The 24894-nt window shown below is 35.3% G+C and overlaps 3 protein-coding genes across 7 annotated transcripts; all 3 read right to left on the bottom strand.

The window, feature by feature from the left end:
* Positions 1-379: 379 nt before the first annotated feature.
* On the bottom strand, positions 380-2790 carry LOC114369857 (probable U6 snRNA-associated Sm-like protein LSm4). Its single transcript, XM_028327125.1, has 7 exons — positions 2633-2790; positions 2364-2405; positions 2146-2244; positions 1961-2038; positions 1780-1819; positions 1336-1500; positions 380-871 (listed from the first exon to the last, which is right to left on the bottom strand). Exons 1-7 carry the CDS (start codon positions 2633-2635, stop codon positions 849-851), a joined length of 450 nt encoding a protein of 149 aa, XP_028182926.1. The 5' UTR covers positions 2636-2790; the 3' UTR covers positions 380-848.
* Positions 2791-4251: 1461 nt separating this feature from the next.
* Positions 4252-11334, bottom strand: LOC114372650 (DNA mismatch repair protein PMS1-like). Of its 4 annotated transcripts, XM_028330329.1 has the most exons (11): positions 10924-11331; positions 10504-10827; positions 8962-10236; positions 8034-8296; positions 7833-7959; positions 7244-7312; positions 7045-7118; positions 6661-6726; positions 5730-5833; positions 4790-4977; positions 4252-4609 (listed from the first exon to the last, which is right to left on the bottom strand). In XM_028330329.1, the coding sequence occupies exons 1-11, from the start codon at positions 11143-11145 to the stop codon at positions 4487-4489; spliced, it is 2835 nt and encodes a 944-aa protein (XP_028186130.1). In that variant the 5' UTR covers positions 11146-11331; the 3' UTR covers positions 4252-4486. The 4 variants fall into 4 exon arrangements, 3 of the variants coding, with proteins under 3 accessions (XP_028186130.1, XP_028186132.1, XP_028186131.1); XM_028330330.1 differs by lacking the exon at positions 4252-4609 and having other exon boundaries at positions 4873-4977; positions 5726-5833; positions 10924-11334; XM_028330331.1 differs by lacking the exons at positions 4252-4609; positions 5730-5833 and having other exon boundaries at positions 4845-4977; positions 10924-11334.
* A 1493-nt stretch (positions 11335-12827) lies between these two features.
* On the bottom strand, positions 12828-24894 carry LOC114369192. Of its 2 annotated transcripts, none has more exons than XM_028326385.1 (27): positions 24698-24784; positions 24366-24579; positions 24155-24288; positions 21458-21574; positions 21046-21192; positions 20168-20823; positions 19887-20008; positions 19714-19805; positions 19308-19530; positions 19117-19183; positions 18352-18500; positions 18174-18247; positions 17926-18090; positions 17765-17836; positions 17451-17552; positions 17277-17366; positions 16724-16799; positions 16511-16607; positions 16307-16376; positions 15974-16153; positions 15741-15863; positions 15571-15654; positions 14806-14990; positions 14573-14711; positions 14410-14469; positions 14126-14230; positions 12828-13267 (listed from the first exon to the last, which is right to left on the bottom strand). In XM_028326385.1, the coding sequence occupies exons 1-27, from the start codon at positions 24782-24784 to the stop codon at positions 13154-13156; spliced, it is 3744 nt and encodes a 1247-aa protein (XP_028182186.1). In that variant the 3' UTR covers positions 12828-13153. The 2 variants fall into 2 exon arrangements, with proteins under 2 accessions (XP_028182186.1, XP_028182187.1); XM_028326386.1 differs by having other exon boundaries at positions 13127-13267; positions 24396-24579; positions 24698-24894.

Genomic DNA, 24894 nt, shown 5'->3' on the forward strand with positions numbered 1-24894 from the left:
GTTTAGTTCAACTTTATTTTTTCTTCTTTTTTGACCAGCTATTATTTTTATCTATTGAGAAAATCACTAAAATAACTTTCTAATGATTTTTAAACTTTTTTGACCAGCTAGTTTGTTAGTACTTGTTTTTAACTAAAATGTTTTATTACATTATTTTTAAATGTTACGTTGAATAGTAAATGCATCAATCTTGCCAAGTTTTTATAATGACTTGTACAATCATTATAATTTTTAAAACATTTTAGTTAAAAACAAGTACTAACAAACTTGAGATTCAACGTAACATTTAAAAACTTACCAAGATTGGGAGGCATTTACTATTCAACAATTAACATGTACCACCATGATTACTTCTCGCCGTCCCGAGACTATGTTTGAATTGAAGGAAAAGAATGTAATAAAATGTAATGAAATAGAATTAAGACTAGGTTCCATTATTTGGGTAGTTTATATTAGAATAGGATGGAATGAAACCTCATGCTTTGTATTCTATTCCTTCCCCTCCAATAAAACTATCCAGGCAATAGAATGCTAATTTTATTTCATTCCACTCCATGATTCCATTTCATTTCACTCATCACTAGAGACCTAAACATAGCCTCAGGAACAAAGAACTACAAAGGCAAGTTTTTAACCTGAGAAGGCATCGGAAAACGATGTTGGCATAGAAGCTTTGGTGAGGTCCATAATAAACACCATTTTTGTGACTATAAATGCAGGAAAATAATTGGAAACCTAAAATCAATAATACACAGGAAACATAACATAAATAGTAACTGTTCTGAACGGGCACCAATGCCTTTAAAAGCAGCAACTGGCCCATCTGTAGTTCCATATCAGTACCCAAATCAACCTCTACCTCGCCCTCCACCTACCACAGAAGGAAAATTTTTGGATGAGATTCATCAACAATATCTATTTTACACAATATGTCGGATGGGAGGTAAAGATGAGGATGCAAATGACAAAAGTGGCCTAAACTGTTGTTTGGGGGAGAATTTTAAAGAGGAAGGGAAGCCACTCTTACCCCTAGGTCTGAGTGATATAAAATTACAAAATGGACTACCAAATTCTCTCAAATATAACCTGAACTACCAAATTAATTTTCCATAAACATCCAAGCAAAAGAAAGAATAAGACTCTCCAAGTTCCTTCAATAATAATTTAATTTACTTTTTACATTGAAAAAAAAATGTTTGGTCCATAAACAGATCATCCAAGAGACAACAAAAGCACAGATAGCAAGAAGGTGAATTTGAGGGATAGAAACCAACAAAAGAATAATTGGTATACATGCAATACTTGCATTTTGAAATGACAATAGGAATGATTTACCTCTGTTTCCACCAGGCTTTCCACCGGGACCACCCCTACCTCGTCCTCCTTGTCCTTTAGGTCCACCTTCATCAAGGCCACGCCCAATTCCTTTTGGTTGACGTCCACCAGGACCATCCTCCCTACCTCTTCCTCTTCCACGTCCCACACCAGGGGGTTTGCGATCTTTAAAAAAAAGTCACATCAACCAAAGAATTTTTTAACTTTTTGGTAATTGAAAAAGAATATGAAACAATAACTTGTTAACAGTGATGAAACTTTCCCTTGCTGATTTATGAAAGAAACAAGTTTGCCTCTGAAACTGTTAGGTTCAAGCATATAAACTATATGCATCTTTAATTTTCTTTTATTCATCTTTAGTATGACAAACAAGCCTACCAGTTTTTTTCTTTTTCTTAACCTCTTAAATCACCTAGTCATTTAGTTGTCAAAAACAAGGCTTACCAGTGCGGCTCTTTGTTTCTTCCTGGACTTTGTCAATAACCTAAATCAACAGGAAGTAAAGCTAGATCAGTGGATAAATGAATGCATCACTAAGAGCTTACCACATTCACTAAGAAGTTCTGAACCTTATTCACTGAAAGAGAAAAAAACATAAAACGACTGAAGCACCAGCAGCACACACCTCATCAGGAACCCGAAGGTACTTTATGGTATTGCCGCGAATGTAGCACTCGGGCATACGCCAAAATCTATCTCCATCCTGAATTGCCAATTTCAAATTGTAAGTTAAGTTGTAACAGACATTCACATATGAGAAGACAATATCTGAGAGTGAATGCAGGGAGAACAGTGAAAAAAGATCGTTACTTTAGAGGTACAAATGACTTCTCGGAGATGAATGTTCATCCATGTATCACAATTAACCAAGTGCCCGTTATAAGTCTCCCCATTTTTCAGTTCCACTAGCTGTTACAATATGTCACAAGTTACAAATCAAGCAGTATTAACATAATTTCTATACATATAACAATAACGTAACCCTAAAAAAAGAGGATAAAAATAAAGCAAAAGAGGGTTTAACTCACCATAGGGTGGCCTTGGGCAGTCTTGAGAAGGGAAAGGGGCAGCTGCAAAAAAAAGAAAGAGAGTAAACAGTGAGAGAATGTAACCCTAATAGTAACAAATAGGGCATTGGTGCGCATGATTAGTCAGGGGGAAGTTATTGGGTTTTAATGTTTTAGGTTAAAAACAATATATCTTAGGAAAAGGAATGAACTTGACGAGATCTATGTATCCATTCGTGTTAGGGCTGAAAGGAACAAACTTAGAGAGAGAGAAAGAGAGAGAGCATTACCATGGTCGGAATCGGTGATTGCAGAGTTGACGGTGCTAATAAGTGTCACTGTTTCTTTGCGATTTCACAGAGAAAACTATTAATCAGACCTCTCTTCTGTTCCTACTTTCTTTTTTAATCTTAGGCGACTCTACTCCTATAGTCCTATTTCGTTTATCAAATTAGTTATATAGCCTATTTATTATTTATTCACCAGTAATTTCAGCTGTTTTTTTTTTAATCACGCTCATATTTTTAAAGTTTGATAAAATTATGCTACAAGATTTCTTTTATAAATATTTATTTTTATATAATTAACATTTTCTATGTGTAATGCACACGCAAACCCCGTAAATAAGCGGAGAAAATTTATAAGAAACTAAAGAAAGATAAAAGATTGTGAGAGAAGAAAATTAGTTTCCTTTCAAAAAAAAATAGTTAGTACTATTTAGAAGAAAAAATAATAAATAACCATTTAAAATATTTAGCCGCAATCAAATGACAATTAAATTAGATAAAATGATCATTTTTTATTCTGATAAATCAAAATTAGATTAAATTAATTTGTAGTCATTGAACTATTTGATATTTTTTATTTTATTTTTTTATTTTTTTTCAATTAAATACCTGAACTTGCATTTGTTCTTTTTTATTTAGGTCCTTAATTAGCTCTCCAATTATCAAACACATAAGTTTAAGTACCTAAATTAAAAAACAAATACAATTTTTGGAACTTAATTAAAAAACATAAATTCAGGAATCCAATTGAAACGAAAAAAGTTTAAAAATCTAATTAAAAATTTGATAAAACTTCGAATAATTAAACCTAAATATTATAATCGTAGACTATTATATTTTATTCAAACGATTAAGATTAAAAAAATGTGTATGACTTATTTAAAATGATCAAGGGATTCTCATTTAATTTTTAATCTTGATTATTTATATACAGATATATGACTTAGATTTAAAGTTTCCGTTTCTTATGATAAAGACTTCTCACTTGATAAGTTTCCTATAAACAAAATATTATATAAATAATATAACTTTTTTTTGATTCAATAAATAATAAAACTTAGAGAATACATTATGAAAGATTGGTAGGAACAAACTTGCGCCGTTACACAAATCAGTGTTCCAAAGTGTCCAGACTAAAAATTGCGGGACTTGACTGACAATAATACTGCATAAAACATTCTCTATGGTGCAGTTCTCTTTACTTTTTATTTTTTTAAGCAACCACGCTTCAAAGGATATGCATGCATCATAGCAAAGTTTATCCTAAATACAACTATGGACGTAATTGAAAAACTTAGCCTAAAACTGGAAGAGCTAAAAGAACCGGAGTAAATTAATCAAAGTACCAATAATTACACTTAAAAAGAGGAATGTTGTCTCCAGGAGAATCTTGGGCTTCTCCAGTATTCATCTCAACTTCATCTGATGTTTGAAAAAATTACATTACGATATCCTCTAATTCAAATATTATATCATCGTTATTTTGAATTGCTTAATACAGATGGCTCCCTTGTTTAAACTTTTTAACAGAAACAAAACCTACCACTACATACAAATTTTCCCACCCCAAGTAAAATAGCTCTGATCCAAAACCAAAGTAAATTGAAATGAAGGTTCAGAAGTTATGCAGCTATAGCATTTTTGCAGAGACCATTACCAAAGTAAAGCAGGAAGACTGTCCAACAAGATCAGCACATCAAGCATGCTTATGTAAAGACACTCAACATGTCTAGGCTCATTAAATCTGCAGTAACATTTGAAAACAAATATTTTTACAGGTATTTGTACAAAATAAGTTACATAATTCCCTTGACTTCTAACATAACAATGGCGGTAAGGGCAAAAGTCTATTATTAATTAGATCGGCATTGTAAGTTCAGAGCTCTTGTGAATTTTTGTCAATTCAACTAAATGGCGCATGGTTGGTCTGCCATGGGGGCAATTCCATGGGGATTTCAGCTCAGCCATATGCTCAAGTATCTGAAACATTAATGTAAACTACAAATCAGTCTGTGAGGGTGAAATATTTGAAATTCAATTTATTCAGATTTAGTCCCCAAAAAACAGATGCTTATCGCCCCACTCCTGCATTGTTTATCATGTGTTATTACTTATTAATGAAGGGGAGGGGGCAGGGCCAAATGTATTATGCTTTACTACCTTCTGCATTTCATTTCTTCCAAGTGCATCACCAACCATAATTGATGATCGACATGCACGTGATGCCAACATTGCACGAACTCTTGAAGGGCAAACAGAATCTGAGGTGTCCAGTTTATAGCTACCAACTATGGAACATTCCACATGACCATCACCATCAGACAGGATAGAGATCAGCTCCTTAACATCTGTTGGGTTGGGGAAAAATGTTTATCATTAATCACTTCAATACATCTTTTTTTTTACCTTAATGAAAGTCTTCAATACATCAATGCAAACAAGCAAGTAATTCAAGTTGATTGAACAGAAATTCTAAATAGAATGATTATGCACAACGGAACTAGACATTCACAAGATTCAAATATGTGTCAATCTGTAGACCATAGCTTAGACCGAGGTATAAATAAATATGAAAATATAACAACTCGTATAATGGAATGGAAACAATCTCAATTCAAAGGGTACTAAAAAGTGCTTATAATGATTTACAAGGTGAAGCAGGCCAGGCTCCACAGATCCTTACAAGGGTTGAGGGCTTTTATAAAGCTTAACCTCAATGTGAGCATCATTTATGCATCCTAAAGCATGTTCATGCAGAATATTGTAGGTTTAACATGTATAATAAGTCAGTTGAGGATGTCTCCAATAACTAAGTTACTGTTTTTAAGTACCAAAGCCATCAGAAGATGAAAAACCTACACAATTGTTAAGATCCTAAATTGTCTTGATATTACTTGCATCATATATCAACTTAAACCATGTTTACTTAGCTAGACATCCAGCTTTGGCCTGAGTTATCTTCCACTTCAAATATAATCAAAAAAATAAGTTGAGTAACATGGACCAATGAAGATGCTTTTCCTTGACCTAAAGTGATATGATCATATCATTCAACAAAATCCCTAAACTAATCATGGATAAAATCTACAAAATCACCTGCCTTCAATTCCAAACATAGTGTTTTTACTGAAGGGAACAGACTTTAATTTAAAACGGCATCCAGGCGGTGCATTTGGATCCTCTTCCAAGGTAAATCCATTCTTCCTGAAAATGTGGATAATGCAAATGCATGTTACTAACCACGCTACTTTTTATAGAAGCAAAAACAAGACAAAAGTTTAACATGATGAAACGTTGTAACTAGAAAACTGAATTCAATTTCATTGAAACCTCCATAGACAAAAGTAACCAACACTACAAGATGCACTAGATGAAGCATAATGGACCATAGTGTACCCCTAAGCAAGACAATCTTTCAGTGATTATGCAAAAGTTAAAATTTCTAATATGCATGCAACAATAATTTGGAAGATGTCAAGCTCAGAGTTTACAGCAGTGATTTCTGTTCATACAAGCCGTTTCAAGCTTTGATAGATAGATATAAATGCTGAAACTATCTATTTATTACCAATTAAGGCAGCACAGGTCACCCATTGAATGACTTAGCATTAACATAGTGCAGTATTTTGAGCACAAATTTCATGTGGGCCAGAAGAGACATCTGGTTATTGATTTTTATATAGCAGAGAAATTCATGACTGGTACATCAGGAAATGATTTGCTAAGGTGACATTAGATCACAGCTACTATAAAAGATTCTTAAGTACACAAGGAAAGATAATCAAACTGGTCGTTTTTCAAAGTTGACCATCTGAGGCAATTTGTTATTACAATCAAATCAACTGTATGAGAAGGTAAATAAGAGATATCGTTGCAGCTCATTTCTGTTCCGGCAACAGAAAACAGGAAACATAAATTGTTCGATTGATGCAGGATTGACAGCAGGATCCTGTAAATGAAATCTAGCTTCTTGCAATAACCAGAAGTAAAATCAACATATCACTACTTAATCAACATGGCTCTAATTTTACCTGATAATGTCCATGTGCATTGAAGCAACTATTTCTTCTTCGGGGGATAACTCCAATTTTATTGGCCTACATATGAAATTTTTATTGGTAGAATTTAGATAATGAACAAAAGAGAAGAGATAAATTGCTCTGTCATGTGCTATCTGATCAATGTCGGAATTATATCATCCATTTACAGTAATTGTACATAAACAATCAGTTTCTGCTCTAAGCACACTCTGTAATCTTTTGAACTCAGCAAGACCCTTTTACCTTCTCTGGAAGTTTGCATCAGAATACGCAATTTCCTTGTACCGTGTTTTTGAAAGTCTCCACCAATCCAGACAAAGAAACAGGAATAATATGTATAATGATGGTTAGTGAATAATGATATAATCTCCTCACCTAAGAAGAGGTTGTTGGTTCAAGATGGTTGACTGTGATAGACGCTCAAAATTATACTTCTCATCAGCAGCATGCTGAAAATTAAATTTTGGTAAAAGAAACAATTAAATTTAGCAAAAGGATGCATCTATGTGAATTAATCATTCAAGGGAATGGTGGAAGAAACCACGTATTCAATAGTTAGTATATTGGAAATTACCTGATCCACAATGAATAAATCTTGATCCAATTTACAAATGATAAATCCAAGATTGAATTGCCCAATCACCTGTTCAAACATGTTGTCTCAGTAATCATCAGTAAATACAGTATATATGTAATCTGAATGTGCAGATATGATTGAGCTGTTAAAGAATATATTTTAATTTTGGCATGATAAATTACATATCTGACAAGGTATTCCAAATACAAAAACAAAAACGACTAGGGTTTTATGGAGGAACCCCCCCCCCCCCCCCCAACAAAAAAACCCTAAACAGCTTAGCTTGACCATTTATGGTGTGTTTAGTAGAGTGGAGTAGAATGGAATGAAATGAAATAGAGAAGAAATATTTAAATTAAAGTAGTGTTGTGAGGGTGTGGGATCCACACTAATTTTTAAAAATTCCCCTTCCTTTCCACTCCATTTCATTTCTACTGAGCACAACATTACTGGGATAGCAAACAACCAAACAGCAGCTGTATAACCATTTACAAAATAGAATCAACTATTGACATTTGTGCAAAGCCAAGCCTTACATGTTTATAAAAAAAGTAAAAAAACAATATGAAGCATACTAAGTAAGGACCTTCATTCTGCTGAAGTCTTCCTTCTTGAAAAATCTTTCAAGTTCGGTAGCTGCTGCTGCCAAGGCCCTTTCTTTCTGCTCTGCAATTTCTGATCGTGAAAGCTCCAAAGTTGCATCCGAATAGCAACTAGAAATAATTATGAGAAAAAGTCAGCACATAAATATTTTCCTATTTCATACAAAGGGTACAGAAATAAAAACCTTTTGACTTTAGCTTTTCCACATCCAAATTTACTGGATTGCAACAGAGAAAGTCTCTTCTCTCTTCTTTTCTTAAGCTCTTGAAAAGAAAATTGCATGTTGGAGCATATCTTCTTCCTGGAAGACTTGGAAGAATCTAACCGTACAGGTGATGAATGTAATGGAGGGTCTGAGGCAAAAACATCCGCAGTGATCATATCAATGCTAGAAGGATTAATAGATGCTGTATCCCCTATAGGTGTATTATTCTTTAGATCTAATTCCTGTAAATCAGCATAAAGGGTTTTTTTATTTTTATTTAATTTTCCGTTTCTTTTGGATAAAGGTAGAAATTTTATTGGAAAGAATGAAGCAGTATAAAGGAAAGGAGGATTGGTCTTCTCCTTAGACAAAGCAACATAAAAATGTAGAATGAATAAGGTAAAGACATTAATACTGCATTTAGTTCTTTCTTTTATTGGTATCCAGTGTTCAAAAACAGAAATTTCTGGAAAGGTTTATCACTAATTTGGTCCCTATAGTTACAAAACCTTTTTCTTTTAGTCCTTATACTTAAAAACATCTCCTTTTAGTCCACATACATACCATTTTTAATCCCTTTTAGTTCCTAGACATATAATTTTAATACCTTTTAGTCCTTAAACATATCATTGTAATCCCTTTTAATCCCTACGGCAAGGACTAGAAGGGATAAAAAATGGTATATGTGGGGACTAAAAGGCGATATTTTTAAGTATAGGGACTAAAAGGGAATTTTTTTTAACTATAAGAACCGAATGAGTAATTAAACCTTCTGAAAATGCCATTAATAATAAAATATCAAATATTTTTATAAACCAATATCAACATATAGTACAATTGCATGCAATATTACACTTCAAGAACTAAAATTATGAATATATGAAATTTTAGAAGTTCAAACACTTACCATATTAGATTTAGGTTCTCTATCAGAGGAGTCACCCTTAAAAGAAACTGAATTTTCATTTTTGTGGAAGACATTATCAGGATTAAGTTGCTTCAAAGCTTCAATCTCGCTCGCCCTAGCAAGTTCATCACATTGGTCAAAACAAAGTGATGATCTTGTAATCAAGTCATGTGTTTCAGTATTTGCAGTCTTCAATTGACAATGAGGATTTCTAAGAACAGGCACTTCAGATAAGGCTCTAATGACACTATCCCGATTTCTTTTATTTACAGAAACAAAGTTGTTAAGAGTGGACTGAACATGTCTTGAATGGTTAAATGAATATTTACTAGAAGAGCTGCCACTCTCAACTGTCCTTGAGACAAGGGTAGTTTGATCAGGTATAATACTACTAGGACTCGCTGACTGTCTTCCACTATTGTCATCCTTTGAAGTGCAATGCGCTCTGAGTGTGAACTCCTGGTTCATTAAATTCCCATCATTCTCACGAATTAGCCCTTCATCAACATCTGAGTACAGATATTCATTAATCGATTCAGAAGCATTTTTGGAATGAGTAATATGTTTCTCCTCATGTTCATCCTGAGAAATAGTATCATTGTTGCACTCAGCATTAATTTCATCTAAAGAAATACTGCCATTGTTACTTTCACTACATTGCTCTTTCTGAGGACGACTGCCATTTGGGGACAATAGTTTCATTACAATAGGAGACTTCCCATGAGAGGAACACAACTCAACACATGCTTCTTTTTCAGCAGGCAACACAACTTCATTAACAGAGTAACAGACGTTACTAGCAGAATAAATTTGTTGCAATCCCTCTCTCAGGGCTTGCAATAGGGCATTTTCTTCAGAAAAAAATATTTTCCTCTTGTCAGGAGTCACATTGACATCATACGTTCTTGTAGGAACCGTAAAATTCAAAATAACAATGGGATACTGTTTGGAATTTGCACCCCTGTACAACTCATTCACAACTTTGCTAACTTTAGGCATATCCACCGGTCTACCATTCACAAAAAAATACTGTCTATCCACCAAATTGCGTCCATTGCCCTGTCCAGACTTAGAAAGAAATCCTTCAACCTTGCAAGAATCAGATATAGACAATGTCACGGGCTCTAAGCAGCTGAAAGTGTTCATGCCAAGCACTGTTATGATGTTATCCTTAAGAGAACCACTTCCTTGCGTTTTAAGAACCACAGACCTCACATTTTTACCAGTCGTGTTGGTGCAGACAAAACGGACTCCTTTCGCTATAAGGGCATAAGCCTGAAGAAAGTAAAAGTTCACAGTAACAAATTAAAGTAACATACAATAACTAAAATTACAAAAAAAGAATCTAAGAAAGTTCTCATAATTTGTAGAAGCTCTGTCATTTAGCTTTTTCAAACGCTGATTTTAACTTATGCATAAGTTATTTTTAGTTTATGGGCTAAACTTAACTTATCTAATCTTCTTATTTTCTTCTCTAAGTGCTTATTCAAAATTTCATCCAAATAGGGCCTAAACATTATCACACAGAAAACAGAGACTCACATTCAACAGAGAAACCAACTTGCCATATTCCCTACGTATGTTACGACTAAACTCTTTGCTTCTCACAGGCAAACTGGAGAACAACTTCTTAACCATAACAGTGGTACCAATTTGCCGTGCCGTTTTTCTTTCCGCCACAAGGACACCGGAACTGTCAAAAGTCAAGTGCGTAGCGACCGGTTCGCTCGCCGTTCTGGTTTCAACTGTCAAGTTCCCCAACGCGCAGAGCGAACTCAGCGCCTCCCCTCGGAATCCAAAAGTCGTCAGAGACTGAAGATCGTGAAATTCCGCTAACTTTGACGTGTGATGCTTCAGCGCAAGAACCTGCAAAATAAAAATAAAAACGGTTAAAAAAGAAGCTAAACCCTACTGAAACCTAATAACGACGATTTCGGCGTTGAGTGATAATTAAATAAACACCTTGAAATTGTTTGGGGAAATGCCGCAACCGTTGTCGATGACTTGAAACCACTGTTCGCCGAAGTCTTTGAGGGAGATTTCGATGCTGGTGGCGCCGGCGTCCAAACTGTTTTCGACAAGTTCCTTGACGGCGGAGGAGAGGTCGAGGATGACTTGACCGGCGCAGATTCTGTGAACGATGCCCTTGCCGATGGGCTTGATTATTTGAGCTTCAACTACCATTGCTGCTTCGGTGCTTCTTCACACACTCGATTACCGAAACCACCATACAAATCGACGCGCAAAACCTGACAATTTTGCCGCCAAAACTGAAGCGCCAACAGCCACAAAAGCGCGCATAAACGGGAAAGAGTAAAATAAGTATAAACTATAAAGTATAAACCTCTGTTTCGCTCTTAATTTTACTCTTCTAGATTGGATTGAAGTGAATAAACCAATCCATTGTTCTTTTCAATTTTGATTTTGATCTTGATTGCTAAGCAATTTGTTGAATTTTAATTGATTTTAAAAAAAGAAGTAAATTTGTTCTCTTAAGTATCATATATCATTTTTTTAAGCAAAATTTTATAATTAATATTTTCTATCTAAATATTTAGAAATATATGTCACATTAAAAATATAAAAAATTGAAAGGTGTAATCATCTCAGTTTATAAAGATTTAAGTAAATAAATATTTTAGTTGTAAGAAATTGATGGGAGGGCTGGGATTTACTAAATTATAAAAATAAAGAAACCGAGTTAACTTATAAAAAAAATCGAAGGATTAAAATCTTACACAATCTAACTAAAAGAAGAAAAAACTACAAATAAGCCTAAATTACAATAAAGTTTGGACTTTATTTTATTTCTTCCAAACATGGCTTAAGGTTTTGGTTAGTCAAATATTATTTTAAGATCCAATTATAATTTTTATTGTTCACCCCGATTCAATGCATACAATTTTAAAAAAAAAGTTATAAATGACAACATATTTAAATTTAAATTAATATATTATTTTATTTTTTTTAGTCACATGATATTTGTGTAAAATATTCACTAATTTTATTAATAACTAATAATATTAATCAGACTAAACACTTTTAATGAAATTTTTTCTGATAATCATGTTTTGTTTATTTTTTCCTTAAACTTAAGCATAATTATGAACTTATGTCACTTATATATGAAAAAACAAATTACTTTGATGATGTCTGCGCCTCCATAGAAAACCTCAATACTTACTTTTAGTTACATACGGGGTACTTTGGAAAGAGAAAAAAAAAACCATAGTTACGAGCATATTGTAGGCGGTGCCCATCTTGTGCTTTTGCCAAATATTTATATCAATAAAAACTTCTTTGCTTATAATTTTTTTTCATATTTTTCATGACTACAAATATTTTCTACAAAAAAAAAAATTAATCAAGAACATTTACATTATGGCAACGTTATCTTAACATTTCCTTTTTTTAAATTAAACAGTTATAATTGTGATAAAATATTAAATTAAACACACATAACAAATTGAGGTTATTTAACCATTAGTATATATGCTAGACATATCCAGTGAAAATGTTGTTAGTAAGAACAATAAATCTAAATCTTATAACCATACATACAAAGTCAATATTTTTATTTTAAAGAAAAAGTGAATATTTTAATGTCACATGATCATTTAAAAAATAATTTGCGTTTTTCAATCTTTTATCATTTTTAACTCAAGATACCAACATGTCATCCGAATGAAACTAAATTCTAATCCCTAAAAATGTACTACTGAAACTTTTTTTGCCCTATATGCAATTTTCATTAGATATCTGCAATTTTTAGGTTCAGTATCTACAATACAATTAGAAAAATTGAGTAGCGTTCATATATATTCATACACACCACAAACTGAAAATCAGAAATACAATGCCATTCAGCCACAAGAAATTAATAAAAATAAATATTTATTTTATTTTTACGAGAAAAAAAACTTGATATATACAAGCAAGAATAAGGGGAGGGAGAGTTGGATCAGTAGGGAACCTAAATTAAACTTTTTTTTTATCTCAAGTGAAATTGTCAACAAATTCTACTAATATGTGAAAAAATTTGGAGAGGATGGTGAGGGTTGGAAAAAGGGGAAAGAAAACCTATGATGATATAATACAATAGAGAGAGGCAGAACCAATGATGGGATTTCCACATCAATAGTTGGTGATATAAGAATAGCCTAAGCAAGAAATGCTATACAGAGAGAGAGCTTTACATGAAATAGCTCAGAGATCTCATTTTTCTTGATCCTCCTTCTCCATAGAGGTCATTCCATTGGAGTAGCTCATTCATATTTGTTGACTCTGATGACACGCTTGCACACACCTGCAACAAAATACATCAAACATTGTAATTACCACTAAAAGGACTCTATCGAGCAATTACATGATCACCATGAAAAACAACCGATTTTGTCTACAAAGGTAGTAGCTTAATGTTCAATGAAGTAACATTATTTTAATAATTCTTTGGGCCGAGCCAGATTCAGCATCATTTGCCTAAAACTCCCATCCATCCACTGAACAACATCTTATAATTCAAGTCATTAAACATTGAAATTCCATTTGCTAATTCAAGTCATCTTATAACTCAGTGAGCCAATTTTATAAAGCAACACCTAGAGTCAAGATTACCCCCTCTCCAAAAGATCTCATCAATATAGCCCGTCAAGCCTTGCAAACTTCAATTTCTTGTAAGCTAGCAACCTAGAATGAAGCTTCATCATGTTTAAACAAGAAGCTGAAAGTGCATGTGACAGTATCATGTTTACACTTTAGTTCTTCATCTGTGACAATAAGAAGTGCCCATCCTAAAAAGCCAACCCCCAGGACTGAAGAGGACAACAATGCTTTTTTCACCACCCCCAACCCAACCTCCAAATTTAAGTTCACAAGCCAGACAGGGATTGCATCCATTTATTATAAATGCCCTCCACCAATAATGCAAAAGGCCTTTCCACCAAAGTAAATTAATAAAATGCAGGTAAGTGCATAAGCCTCCCACCATGTGCGGTTGTAGGGAAAAGGGGGGGTCATGCCATATTTATTTTAAACACCCTTTCCCCAGTGTCCAAAGGATATTTCCAAAACTAGGTGTCACAAGGCAGCTATCTTACTTTTGAGGACACCCTATACTCCAAAGTGAACACATTATTTTAAGAAGAATGGAAATAAAATAATATACCTGCTCATGTGCATATCTAAAATCATCCATCTTTAAGGGACGAATGTCACCACTGCCACACAATCCAGGTAAAGGTTTGCTCTCAGACAAAGCTAAGCTTCTCTCCTGAAAGACATTTCATATCAAAGTGAGGAAGAGATTACCAATCCTTGGACTATAATGCAAACCCATTAAAGTGCGCAGATTTATATTTAGAACTGAACTGAGATTTCTGCATGAGTAATACACACACACACACACACACACACACACATATAGATAGATATAGAGAGAGAATCACTAACCTTCTTTTCCTTCTCCAAGATCTCTCGTATTGGACAGTGAGCTGCTGTGACACACAGATTCTGCAATCAAAAGATAACAATGAGAATATTTTATGTAGAAACAGATGGTACCTTCTCCAGAAACCAAGAAAGGAAGTGAAAAATACATAAATATACATACAACCTTTAGGTCACTCCCAGAATATCCATCAGTCATATTAGCTATTGCTTCAAAATCAACGTCAGGTGCCAAATCTTCTTTCACTAAAATGACTCTGAGAATTTTTTCTCTGTTTGGAGCATCTGGCAAATTAACCATCAATCTACAAAAAAAAAATGAAGTCAGACCATGCATTAGAATAGATGTCATCTGTAAAACATGAAAATACAAGTTAACATTAAACATAACATGCTCACCGTCGAGGAAGCCTCCTAATAACAGCCTCATCAAGATCAAAAGGCCTGTTTGTAGCAGCAAGAACAAGTACACGCTCTTTATCTTTTGTACGCAGACCATCCCAATTTACCATAAACTCATTTTTCATTTTTCGCATAGCCTCATGCTCACTAGGGTTTTCACGTCTCCCTAGCATACTATCAACCTGCCACAATTGCCACAACAAATCAACACAGATAATTGAAACTAAGAAAATTCATAGTAGCTATCATAAAAAATTGGAGATTTAAATGTTTAGGTCTTCAATTCAGACAGTTTTTCACTTGCCTTATAGAAAATAATCACAGAAACAGTATAACTGAGAAATTCAGTAAAAAATCAGCCTTAGATCTTTTGGTTCAAATCTACTAGATATTCATTCAACCCTTCATAAACACTGTTCCAGACTTCCAGGCACCTTTGCCATTCTCCTTCAGCTTAGCAAAGCCCTAAGAGGTCTAGCCCATTTTATAATCTACAATCTATTAACTTCAGTAAACCTAAAAAGCACTTCAGAGCAATCTATTATTGTCCCCATCACATTGTAAGCCACAGACACCTTTTTACATCCCTTAAACATCATTATATAAAACATGACTTTGCTTTCCCCATTTGATGGGCATACTATCCTCTCAAACTAGTCCGGAAATGGCTCATATGAATTCTAAAAAGTATTAAAAAAAATATTTAAAATAAAGGAAAAGAGAACTTCAAAGGAATATAAACAAATGACATGATAAAGCAACCTCGTCAACAAAAATAACACTTGGAGCAATTTTGCTGGCTAGAGAAAAGACAGCTTTGACATACTTCTCTCCTTCACCAAACCACTGCAACAAACAAAACCATATTTTTCTTGTCACTGAAGCATACAAGGAAATACACCACAAAAAAAAGTAACTTACAACATTAATACCTTTGAAGTAATGCTGGACATTGAAATGTTAATGAAATTTGCTCCAGCTTCAGTTGCTACAGCCTTTGCAAGCATTGTTTTTCCTGTGCCAGGGGGCCCAAAAAGCAATATTCCCTTGCAAGGCTATATCCAAAGTAATTACAATGAGGTGCTACACACATGATATGAATATCATCTACTAAAAAATGTGTTCCACAAGTCATTTAAAGCAACTAAAAAGAAAATCTACCAACCTTAGCCAGCTGTCCTTTGCAAAACAATTCAGGCCTCTGTAGAGGAAGCATAACCAATTCCTTCAAGGTGTCCTTCACATTTTCTAAAGCTCCAATATCATCAAATGTGACCCCAATATCAGTTGGTGGAATAACATCAGCAAGAAGTTTTTTCTCAAATTCATTCTCAGTAACCACATCCTGGAAAAACAATTCCAAGAATACAGGTGACAATCCCACAATTCAAAAAATGACAAGGTAAAGAAACTAGATGGATACCAGTAGTAATGCAAAATATCTCCACAAAATATGATGGAAAAAGGTTTAAGTTTGTAACATCTTATATTAAATTACCTTCAGTGATTTTTTCAAGTTTTTGTTCTCATTTTGAATGCCCTGTAGAATGTTAATTCCATAATTAAGGCTGCACCAGTGAAATGAAAAGTAGTGTTAATAAAATTAATGCAATAACAACAATTTTTTACATGGTACTATATATTTCATTGCTTAAATTTTAGGGTTGAGATTATCGACATGCCCAAAAATGACAAACACAACCTTTCTGCAGATATCACAAGCTTGGAATCTTTGATAGAAGCTTTAGATGAATGCATAAAATGGTAACTTATAGCCCAGCCAATGATCTTCTCCACACCTAGGAAATGGAGTTCATAGGATGTTATCAGTGATAAGGCAGCAAATCTAAACATCTTTTATTTACCTGGAAAAATAATTTCATACATAATATTAAAAAAGAAAAAAGGAACTGACTTTCAGTTGTTAGGGTTTGGTCTTTGATGCTAAGAGTCTCAAGGTCAGGGCAATCCAATCCAATCCTGTTGAGAACCTGAATCATTAGAAGAATCTTATCAGATGTTTGACAAAATGGCATGGCAAAAATGAATTTTAATATTTAAGAAATGAAACTTAAGTCAGATACAGGTCAGAAAATGGAGCTCTATATTATTTGAAAAATGAAAATCAAGTAATCATTTTGTTAGCAGTAATTGGCCATATTAGAAAGGCAGTGTAAATCAAACAATGGATATGGATGGCCAGGATGGGTAGGCTTGAAAAAACAGGAAACAAAAGAGAATTTTATCCACAGAAACAACTCTTAAAATGACATTGAGCATTTTTAAGCGCAGTTAGGAAAATTTCACAAAGCCAATGCAAGAGATGCTACATATTCAAAAGGCATATCACAACTAATGCACAGCAAGTGAAAAAAATTGAAACATGTAGAAAAAATGCAACAAGAGGAAGCACAGAATAATAAAAGCAAAAAAGGCACATAAAAATGATCAGATGTTTCCGGACTCACTGTGCGAATGCTGACAATATTGGACTGAGCTTTCATAGTTTCAATATCACGTTCTAATTGTTGCTTCCAATCAGAAAGTATACCCTCGTCCTGTACAAGTTGAATTAAAATGGATACTTGAACTGTATATAGCAACGGAATAAATTTCATAATAAAGTTAATCTAGCATCAAACCTGAGGCAGCTGTATTGTCACTTTGTTTGGGAAAAGACGACCAAGTTGCTTCATTACTTTAGGGGTTTCTTTGCTCCGATCATGCAGTCTACCAAAGTTATCCTAAAAAGAGAACAAATAGTAGTGGATTGATAATTAACTCAAGGAACCAGAAGCAACCAAGCTACAATGTACATATAACAATATTAACAATAATTTAGAAAAAGCTATGAATAGTGTGAAGGTACAGAAAAAGACAAGAACTGTAACTTCCATGCTAGAAATGCACAAGCTTTAAACCAAGGTAAGAAGAGCAATGACAGTGGTTCTTATACCGGAAAAGCAAGATCAAGTAGTGCTGTCTGATTGCTCCCAAACTTGGTAAACAGAAGGCCACCAGGTTGAGTCTGGAAACATAATCATGCAGTCAGTAAATACAGCAGCAAAAACATTCCTCCAAGCATAAGATCACCACAATCTAATAATGGGACAGTACCTTCTCCTTCCGATTGTCAAGCAGAGTATGAGAGCCAATTACCACAACATTTGGTGGCAAGCTTTCAAATTTATTTTTCAAAACTTCATAGTTCCCAACCATTGCCTTCTCTATATCTTTAATGAACAACACCAGTGGACCACTTTTACTCTGATTGGAGGTAACCTATGCACAAAGCAGAGAAGGGTGTTAGATATACTTCTTCAGGAATAGAGGCATATTTTGGACCGGTAAAGAACTGGCACAACCTCAAAGATATCACTAATTGCAACTTTGTCCGCGTCATCCCCTCCAGAACCATCTACCCGTAGTAAATGATTTGCTGCAGTATAAATCCTCAACGAGTTATACATGCTAAAATTATAGCATACAATATGCTAACTTGCAGCTAAGGCAACAAAATTTCAATAAAATAAAGTGAATTACCTGAACAAAAGAACCCACGGTCATCCTCACAAAGGCCTCCAAGATCATTGCCATCTGGAATTGATTTATCAAACCTAACCCCAATTTTTGAAGACCTATTATCTTCAAAAGCAAGCAGAACTTTGCCTCGGGAGCCATAGCTAGGTCCCCTGACCAATATAGAAGAAGAATAAAATCTTAATTTTCCAGAATAAGAAAAAAATATAAACTAAAGGATTAGATATAAAAAATTAGCAGGAGGATAAAATATCAACATGAACAAATACTTAAAAAATGTGAAACTGAAATAAATAAACAGCAAAGCTCTCTAGTCAGTCTGCATAACAGAAATGGAAACACCTTTTGAATAGCTGTGAGCAATGCACCAGAGAAAAACCATAAAAACACATAACACCAGTAAATCTAGAACTTAAGTGCATTTAGCTTTAATTAAACACAACGGAGAAATAGCAAAAACATAAAAATATCTTAACTGAAATACTGAGAAATGACTCAAAAGGCGAATTATTTCTTTTTTTGGTCCAAAAAGTGTGAATTTTTCTGAAGTTATAACCTCTGCAAAAGAGAACTGCCATTAAAATCTCATTACTATTTACTAAAAGTTCACCATGTTTTAAAAGCCATATTAAAGGAATTTTCATGTGCATCCTCCTCAATAACAAAGAATAAAATACAAATCTTAAATCTCAACAAGAACAGGTCAACCTATATTACTCATAAACTGTAAAAATATTATAAGTATAATTATTCCATTAGAAAAATTACCTTGAAGGATAATTTGGCAGTGATGAGACGGCAGAAGGAAAGTTACCAACAAATTTTACTCGATCACCTGCAAATTAAGCAAGCATCATGTCATTAAAGCCTTAAAAAAGGTTGCCTAGCGTTCATAATAAAACGAGGCAATGGGAAGGTAAATTTGCAGATGACTTCATTTCTAGGTCACAACAGCATACCCTCTTTAAGAGTAGTGCCCTTTGACGATGCGGTAGAAACCTCTTGCTTCAGCATAGCCTGAGAACTTATCGTTGATCCACCTACAATTTCAGCATCAACACTAGAAGCTGGTTTCTTATGTTGTAATGTGGCAGTCTGGGAACTTCTCTTAGTAAACACAGATGATGGTTTTTCAGGTCTGGAACTTTCTTTGGCAGAATCAACTTCCTTTGATGGTGCTCCCTGAAAAACCAATTGCATAGTTAAGAACAATTGAGTGTATATTAATCCTGATTTAGCAAGAAACCATCTCAACAGAAACAGGCACCAGAAAAGACCATGAACAGGAAACAATTTAGATTAGTAAGGCAATTCTGCAAAACCTCTATAACCATAAAAAAAATAAGAATATCTAAGAAAACATACGCCAGGCAATGAGAGAGAATCGACAATCAGAAGCCTGGCACCAAAATGCTTCGCAAGTGCCTTGCACAAAGTCTCCTGATATATTTCCGAACCTACACAGGAATCATATAAAATATCACTTCTCTATTACAAAAAGGGAAAAGTGGAAGCATAAGCGAGAATTATGTAACTACCTGCAGGACCAGATAACAATATTCGTGGAGACACTGATGAGAGGTCAGAAGCATATTTTCCAAAGCCCATGCACTTCAAATGAATAAATGTAGAAGCAATCAAAACGCTCTTTGTTGTATCACTGTATAATACAAAACATCATAAGCAAGTAGCCATAAATTAACTCTTATCTATCTCAACCCAGCAAAATAGCAGCAAAGAATATCAACATAGCTACAGTTCACATGTAGTTCAGGCAGCATAATCAAGAGATAAAACAATAACAAGTAGTGGTATTCACCTTAGATAATATGGGAAAGTTTCAAAAGAGACATCAATATTCTTAGATTTGAGAATTCTCTGTTCTAAACTGTCCCTAAATGCTTGTCGCCTGGTTGATGCCAATATTGTTGGGGTATCAACATCTTTAAGGAGCTCTCTTAATTCCCTTCGCTCCTCCAATATCTTGGTAATGCCACAACTTAAATCAAGTTCAGGACATGAACCAGCAAGCAAGCGCAGTAATGGCCTCAATTCATATGTAGCAGCAGTAACCTTCCTAACATCGGCATCCACATTGATGTCGACTTCTGCTGTGTCAAGACTAGGATTTTCATTAACAGTTTTGTCAGCAGAGCAAACTTCAGATGCTACATCATTGGTGGCATCCTTCATTTCACTGATTGGCATATCATCCTCGTTGCCAGAAGGTAGTGATGAAATGTCAGAGTTCTGTTGCACATTCTTTCCAGTTTTAGCAGGAGGTGAAAGGAGAGATAAATCTTTAGGAAGATTAGATAAGGAGGCCAATATCGATGCTCCAGCAACAGCAGAAGGATCACCAGATCTAGCTTCAACTTGCGTTCCATTTATTGGAGCACTCTGGGCTTCTAAAATGCTCACAGAAGAAGGTATAACAGCAGGACTAATATTATTATTTGTGAGCAGCTGAAAGATCTGAATTCAATATTAAGGAACCCATAATACATCAATAAAAGAAATTTAGGAATGGAAAATAAAAAGCAATTTATAATGAATACACAGAACACATGACTAGCTAATATCCTTGAAATATGTAAAAGTGACCACATATGCTTGCAAAAAAAAGAAGGAAAGAGAAACAGGAACTAAAAGGGGAAACAGATAAAGTCTTCCCTGTGAACCATATGTAAAGGATACATAAGCATGCTTGCCAGAAGAACCAAAGACCACCTCATCACCTCCACTTAAAATCAGACGGGCATTCTTTCGATATGTCTTGCCATTAACTTGAATAGAACCTTTGCCCCCTGTGATTTCAAGTAATGCAACAGATGAGCCTCCACGCTGTACAGAGTCCAAATAACAACCGGTAAGTAATATTGAAAGACATAGAAATGCTCAACTGTAAATTTCTTCAGTGGGGATATTTTTAGGAAGCATCTACCATAACCGAACAAAAATTAATTCTTTTCAATAATATCTTTAATCAAACATTTAAAATAGTTTTTTTTTAGAAATGACTATTCCGTCATAATAAAGCTGGAAAGCAGATGGACCATTAGTTACTCAGTTCATTTTAAGTTTCAAAAGATAAAAGAGGAAAGTCTACCTCTATGTGGCTCAACTTGCACAAAACATTACCAACAGTGGGATCTTTAAGCCATAAATTACAATTACGACCTTGACCAACAGTGAAGATAAGATCACTCATGGACACGTGAGGATTCTGCAGAAAGATGAATAACAAAATGATTAATCCCAAACCTACAATAGTACAGTCAGAAATAGAAGAGTTAATAAGACAAAAATAAATCAGCCCACAATCCCCCCTCCCCGTGGTAAGCCACAAACAGGACAAACTTCAAAATGTATGTGAATACTACTCAAGTATACCATCAATATTATTTTTTCCAATGAAATCAAACAAAGTAGTATTTTTTTTCACCAAGCAACTTCAAATCTTCTCTGCATAGTTGATGAGAAATCTTATAATTGGAAAATGTAATTGCAATAGAACTACATGTCCTATGGTATCATGTTATTACACCTCGACCAAACGCACTGCGTGAGATATAGAATAAACAAAATCTTCTGGTTTGGTAATGCACAAAAGATTGAAATTTCCCAAAGTTACTAGATTCAACCCCAAAAAATGATGTCAAGACACTTTGTTGTGTTATTATGTTAATCAGATAATGCAATGTAATGATAAGTTTAAGACTTAGGGCTACTTACACATGGATTATATCATAGTTTAAGACAATGCAATGATAAGTTTCATTATGGACTTTGTGAAATTTTCCCAAACTAACTTGCTTATCCTGCATGGATTATATCATAGTTTAAGACAATGCAATGATAAGTTTCAAACAGACTAAATCAAGTAATTAGCTCTCACTATTATACAAATAAGCAAGGGCCCTTGACGACTAAGGCCAGTCATTCCAATCTTATAACTTAGGGCTACTTACACAAACCTCCCATGACATTAGTACTTATTACGCCAAACACCACCCATCATCATCTCTTCCCCAACAGCCTTTAAAACAGCATCACCGCTTTCCTCACCTGCATCTTGTGAAACAACACCCATCCATGTCCTTCTCAATCTGCAAACTCACTTACCTCCCTCCAATGCCGACTGCAAAGCAGCATCTGCAATGCTGAACACCTTATTGCTGCTGCCTACCACTGTTACAAACCACATCCGCACCTCTGTGCGCTCAGCCAGTGCTCGTGCACCAACACCAACTTCCAGCTCAAATGTTCATAGCACACTCCTCCTAAGGTCCATCACTATCTGTGCTCCCTTCTTCCTCCTCCAGCAATGTTGCTGTTAAGGCTGTCAACAATCACGCGCAAAGGGATTTGCCTACATGGTGGTGCTTAGTTTGAACAGCAATACAAGTAGGCCATAGATTGGTTAAAGTAGTAGGATCTTCCACCTTTTCCATATCCTTTCCTCAATCCCCTCGTCTCCAAACCCTCTTTTTTCCTTTCTTTTGCACATATGCATGTAAACTGTGTGAGGGTTTGATTGAGATTAATGCAAAGCTGTATAGCAGCCCATAACAGTGAAAAAGAGAAGCACTGTTTACAACCCAAAGGCAGTCCCCTTCTCAATAATTGGAAGAAGCAGAAGAATTTCACCATATTTTAGTCAAATACTTAAAGATCTACCAAACCCAAAAGTTTGAGTTCCCTTCCCCCCTTCCAGTTTCCTCTACAGAAGCAGCCATTTAAAACTAGAAGAGTGGTTCGCCTCAAATGGGTGTCACCCAGACTACAGAACAGTGAGCACCAGAACCATCTGGACTCTGTCTTGGTTTCCACCACCCTTGACCGGATGAGCTTCCAGTGGTAGAAAAGGTCCATAATGGAAATCAATAGCAAAAACCAAGTAGAGCCCTTGTAGCCAAAACACTTATTATAAAGGGCACAGAAGCTCTATGCTGTTACGGCCGGACATGTTTTCACAGTAAACTCTAAGACAATCCATCTGGCAAGTTTCCTAACTGGATTTCCAGCAATGAAATAATGAGCGCTCTCCCCTCCTTTATGTGACAAATTTGTCAGCAAAAGTGTGCAGTTGCGTTTTTAAGTTGTGTGCAAACAAAATTAAAAATGCATAAAAATTGGCATAATGTTAACTCAAAAGTTCAATTGGCCAGAGACTCGCAAGAGGATGCAGGACATATGCCACAATCACAACACTCACAGAGCCCACAAATAGCAGATGGAGTTGCAAACGCAGATCCAAGAAATTCCGCAATGCAATAGCACTATAGCCTAGGACAACACTTATTAATTATGAATATGCTTTTTAGTTTCTGGTAAAAGAAATTATCTTTTAGCAATTACATACGTGCAGTATAAACTATTTCACTAGTATTAAGAAGTGATCCTGCTTTCCACTATACATCAGTTAGGGGGCAGTCACTCCGTCCCGCTATTTGGGATCGGCAACTAAGCAACCGCCGAATGTAGAGACATTAAGTATACCTACCAATACAAGCGTACAAAAGCACAAACACAACAGCTACTGAGTCATAAAAATCACTAGTCTTCTTTTTTTTTTTATCCATAGGAATCGAAAACAGGTTTACGACAATTCAAACACTTTTTCTCAACGAACTTAGCTAGACACCCTTGTGTAAAAAGTAAAGTAAAGTAGTAAACTTCAAGGAATAAAATTGCCATGCATTCCCCTTGCAAAATTAGAAAACAAAGTACTCAAAGATACACACAAAACCCAACCCAAGCAAGCAAGGTAAACACCCAACAACTAGGAACAATAAAACCAAACCTGAGAACACTGAGAGAGAAGCTTTCCCCACGCAACCTTGGGGCTCAATTTCGAAGGGCGTTGTTTCTTCGATCGACCACCCGTCGTCGTCGCCGCCGCCATCAGCACCCCCTTCGATTTCTCCGCGGTCTCACCTGAATTTCCCGCAAATTCATAAGTCCCACCAATCCAAAAACCACATGCATGCACAAAAGGTGTCAATTTTTCTCACCTTGACACTGAGGGGACACCAAGGCCTCACCTTCAACGGGCGCAGAGGGAGACTTATTGGGCGACATCGCAACACAGCCATCGACGGCCTTCAACGACGCCGTTTCAGGCAGATCAGAGAGCATCAGCTCCGGTTCCGCGGATTCATTAGCGGTTCCAGATTCGTTGACCGGAGCAACCGAAGGCACGGTGGTGGATGAGGAATCCTCGGACACCTACGTCATCAGAGAGAGAGAGTGAGAGAGAATCGATCAACAACGTACCCATCTGGAATTGAGATTAGAATCGGATACCCAGATGAGGAAAAGGGTAATTGGGATGGAAAGATGGTACCTTGCACCGTTTGGTGTTGTTGGGGGGAGAGGGCGAAGAGAGAGAGCGCTTGGAAGAGGAGGAGCTGCTGCGTCTGGTTTCGACCATGGCTGGGGCGGTGTCCTTTTTCGGGGAAGAAGATGAGAAAAACGCAGGTTATGACTAAGAATGATTGAGGCAGATCATGTGAATGTTGTTTGTGAAGGTTTGTGTGCTGC

Source organism: Glycine soja, chromosome 10 (genome assembly GCF_004193775.1).
Source record: "Glycine soja cultivar W05 chromosome 10, ASM419377v2, whole genome shotgun sequence".
Lineage (NCBI taxonomy): Eukaryota > Viridiplantae > Streptophyta > Magnoliopsida > Fabales > Fabaceae > Glycine > Glycine soja.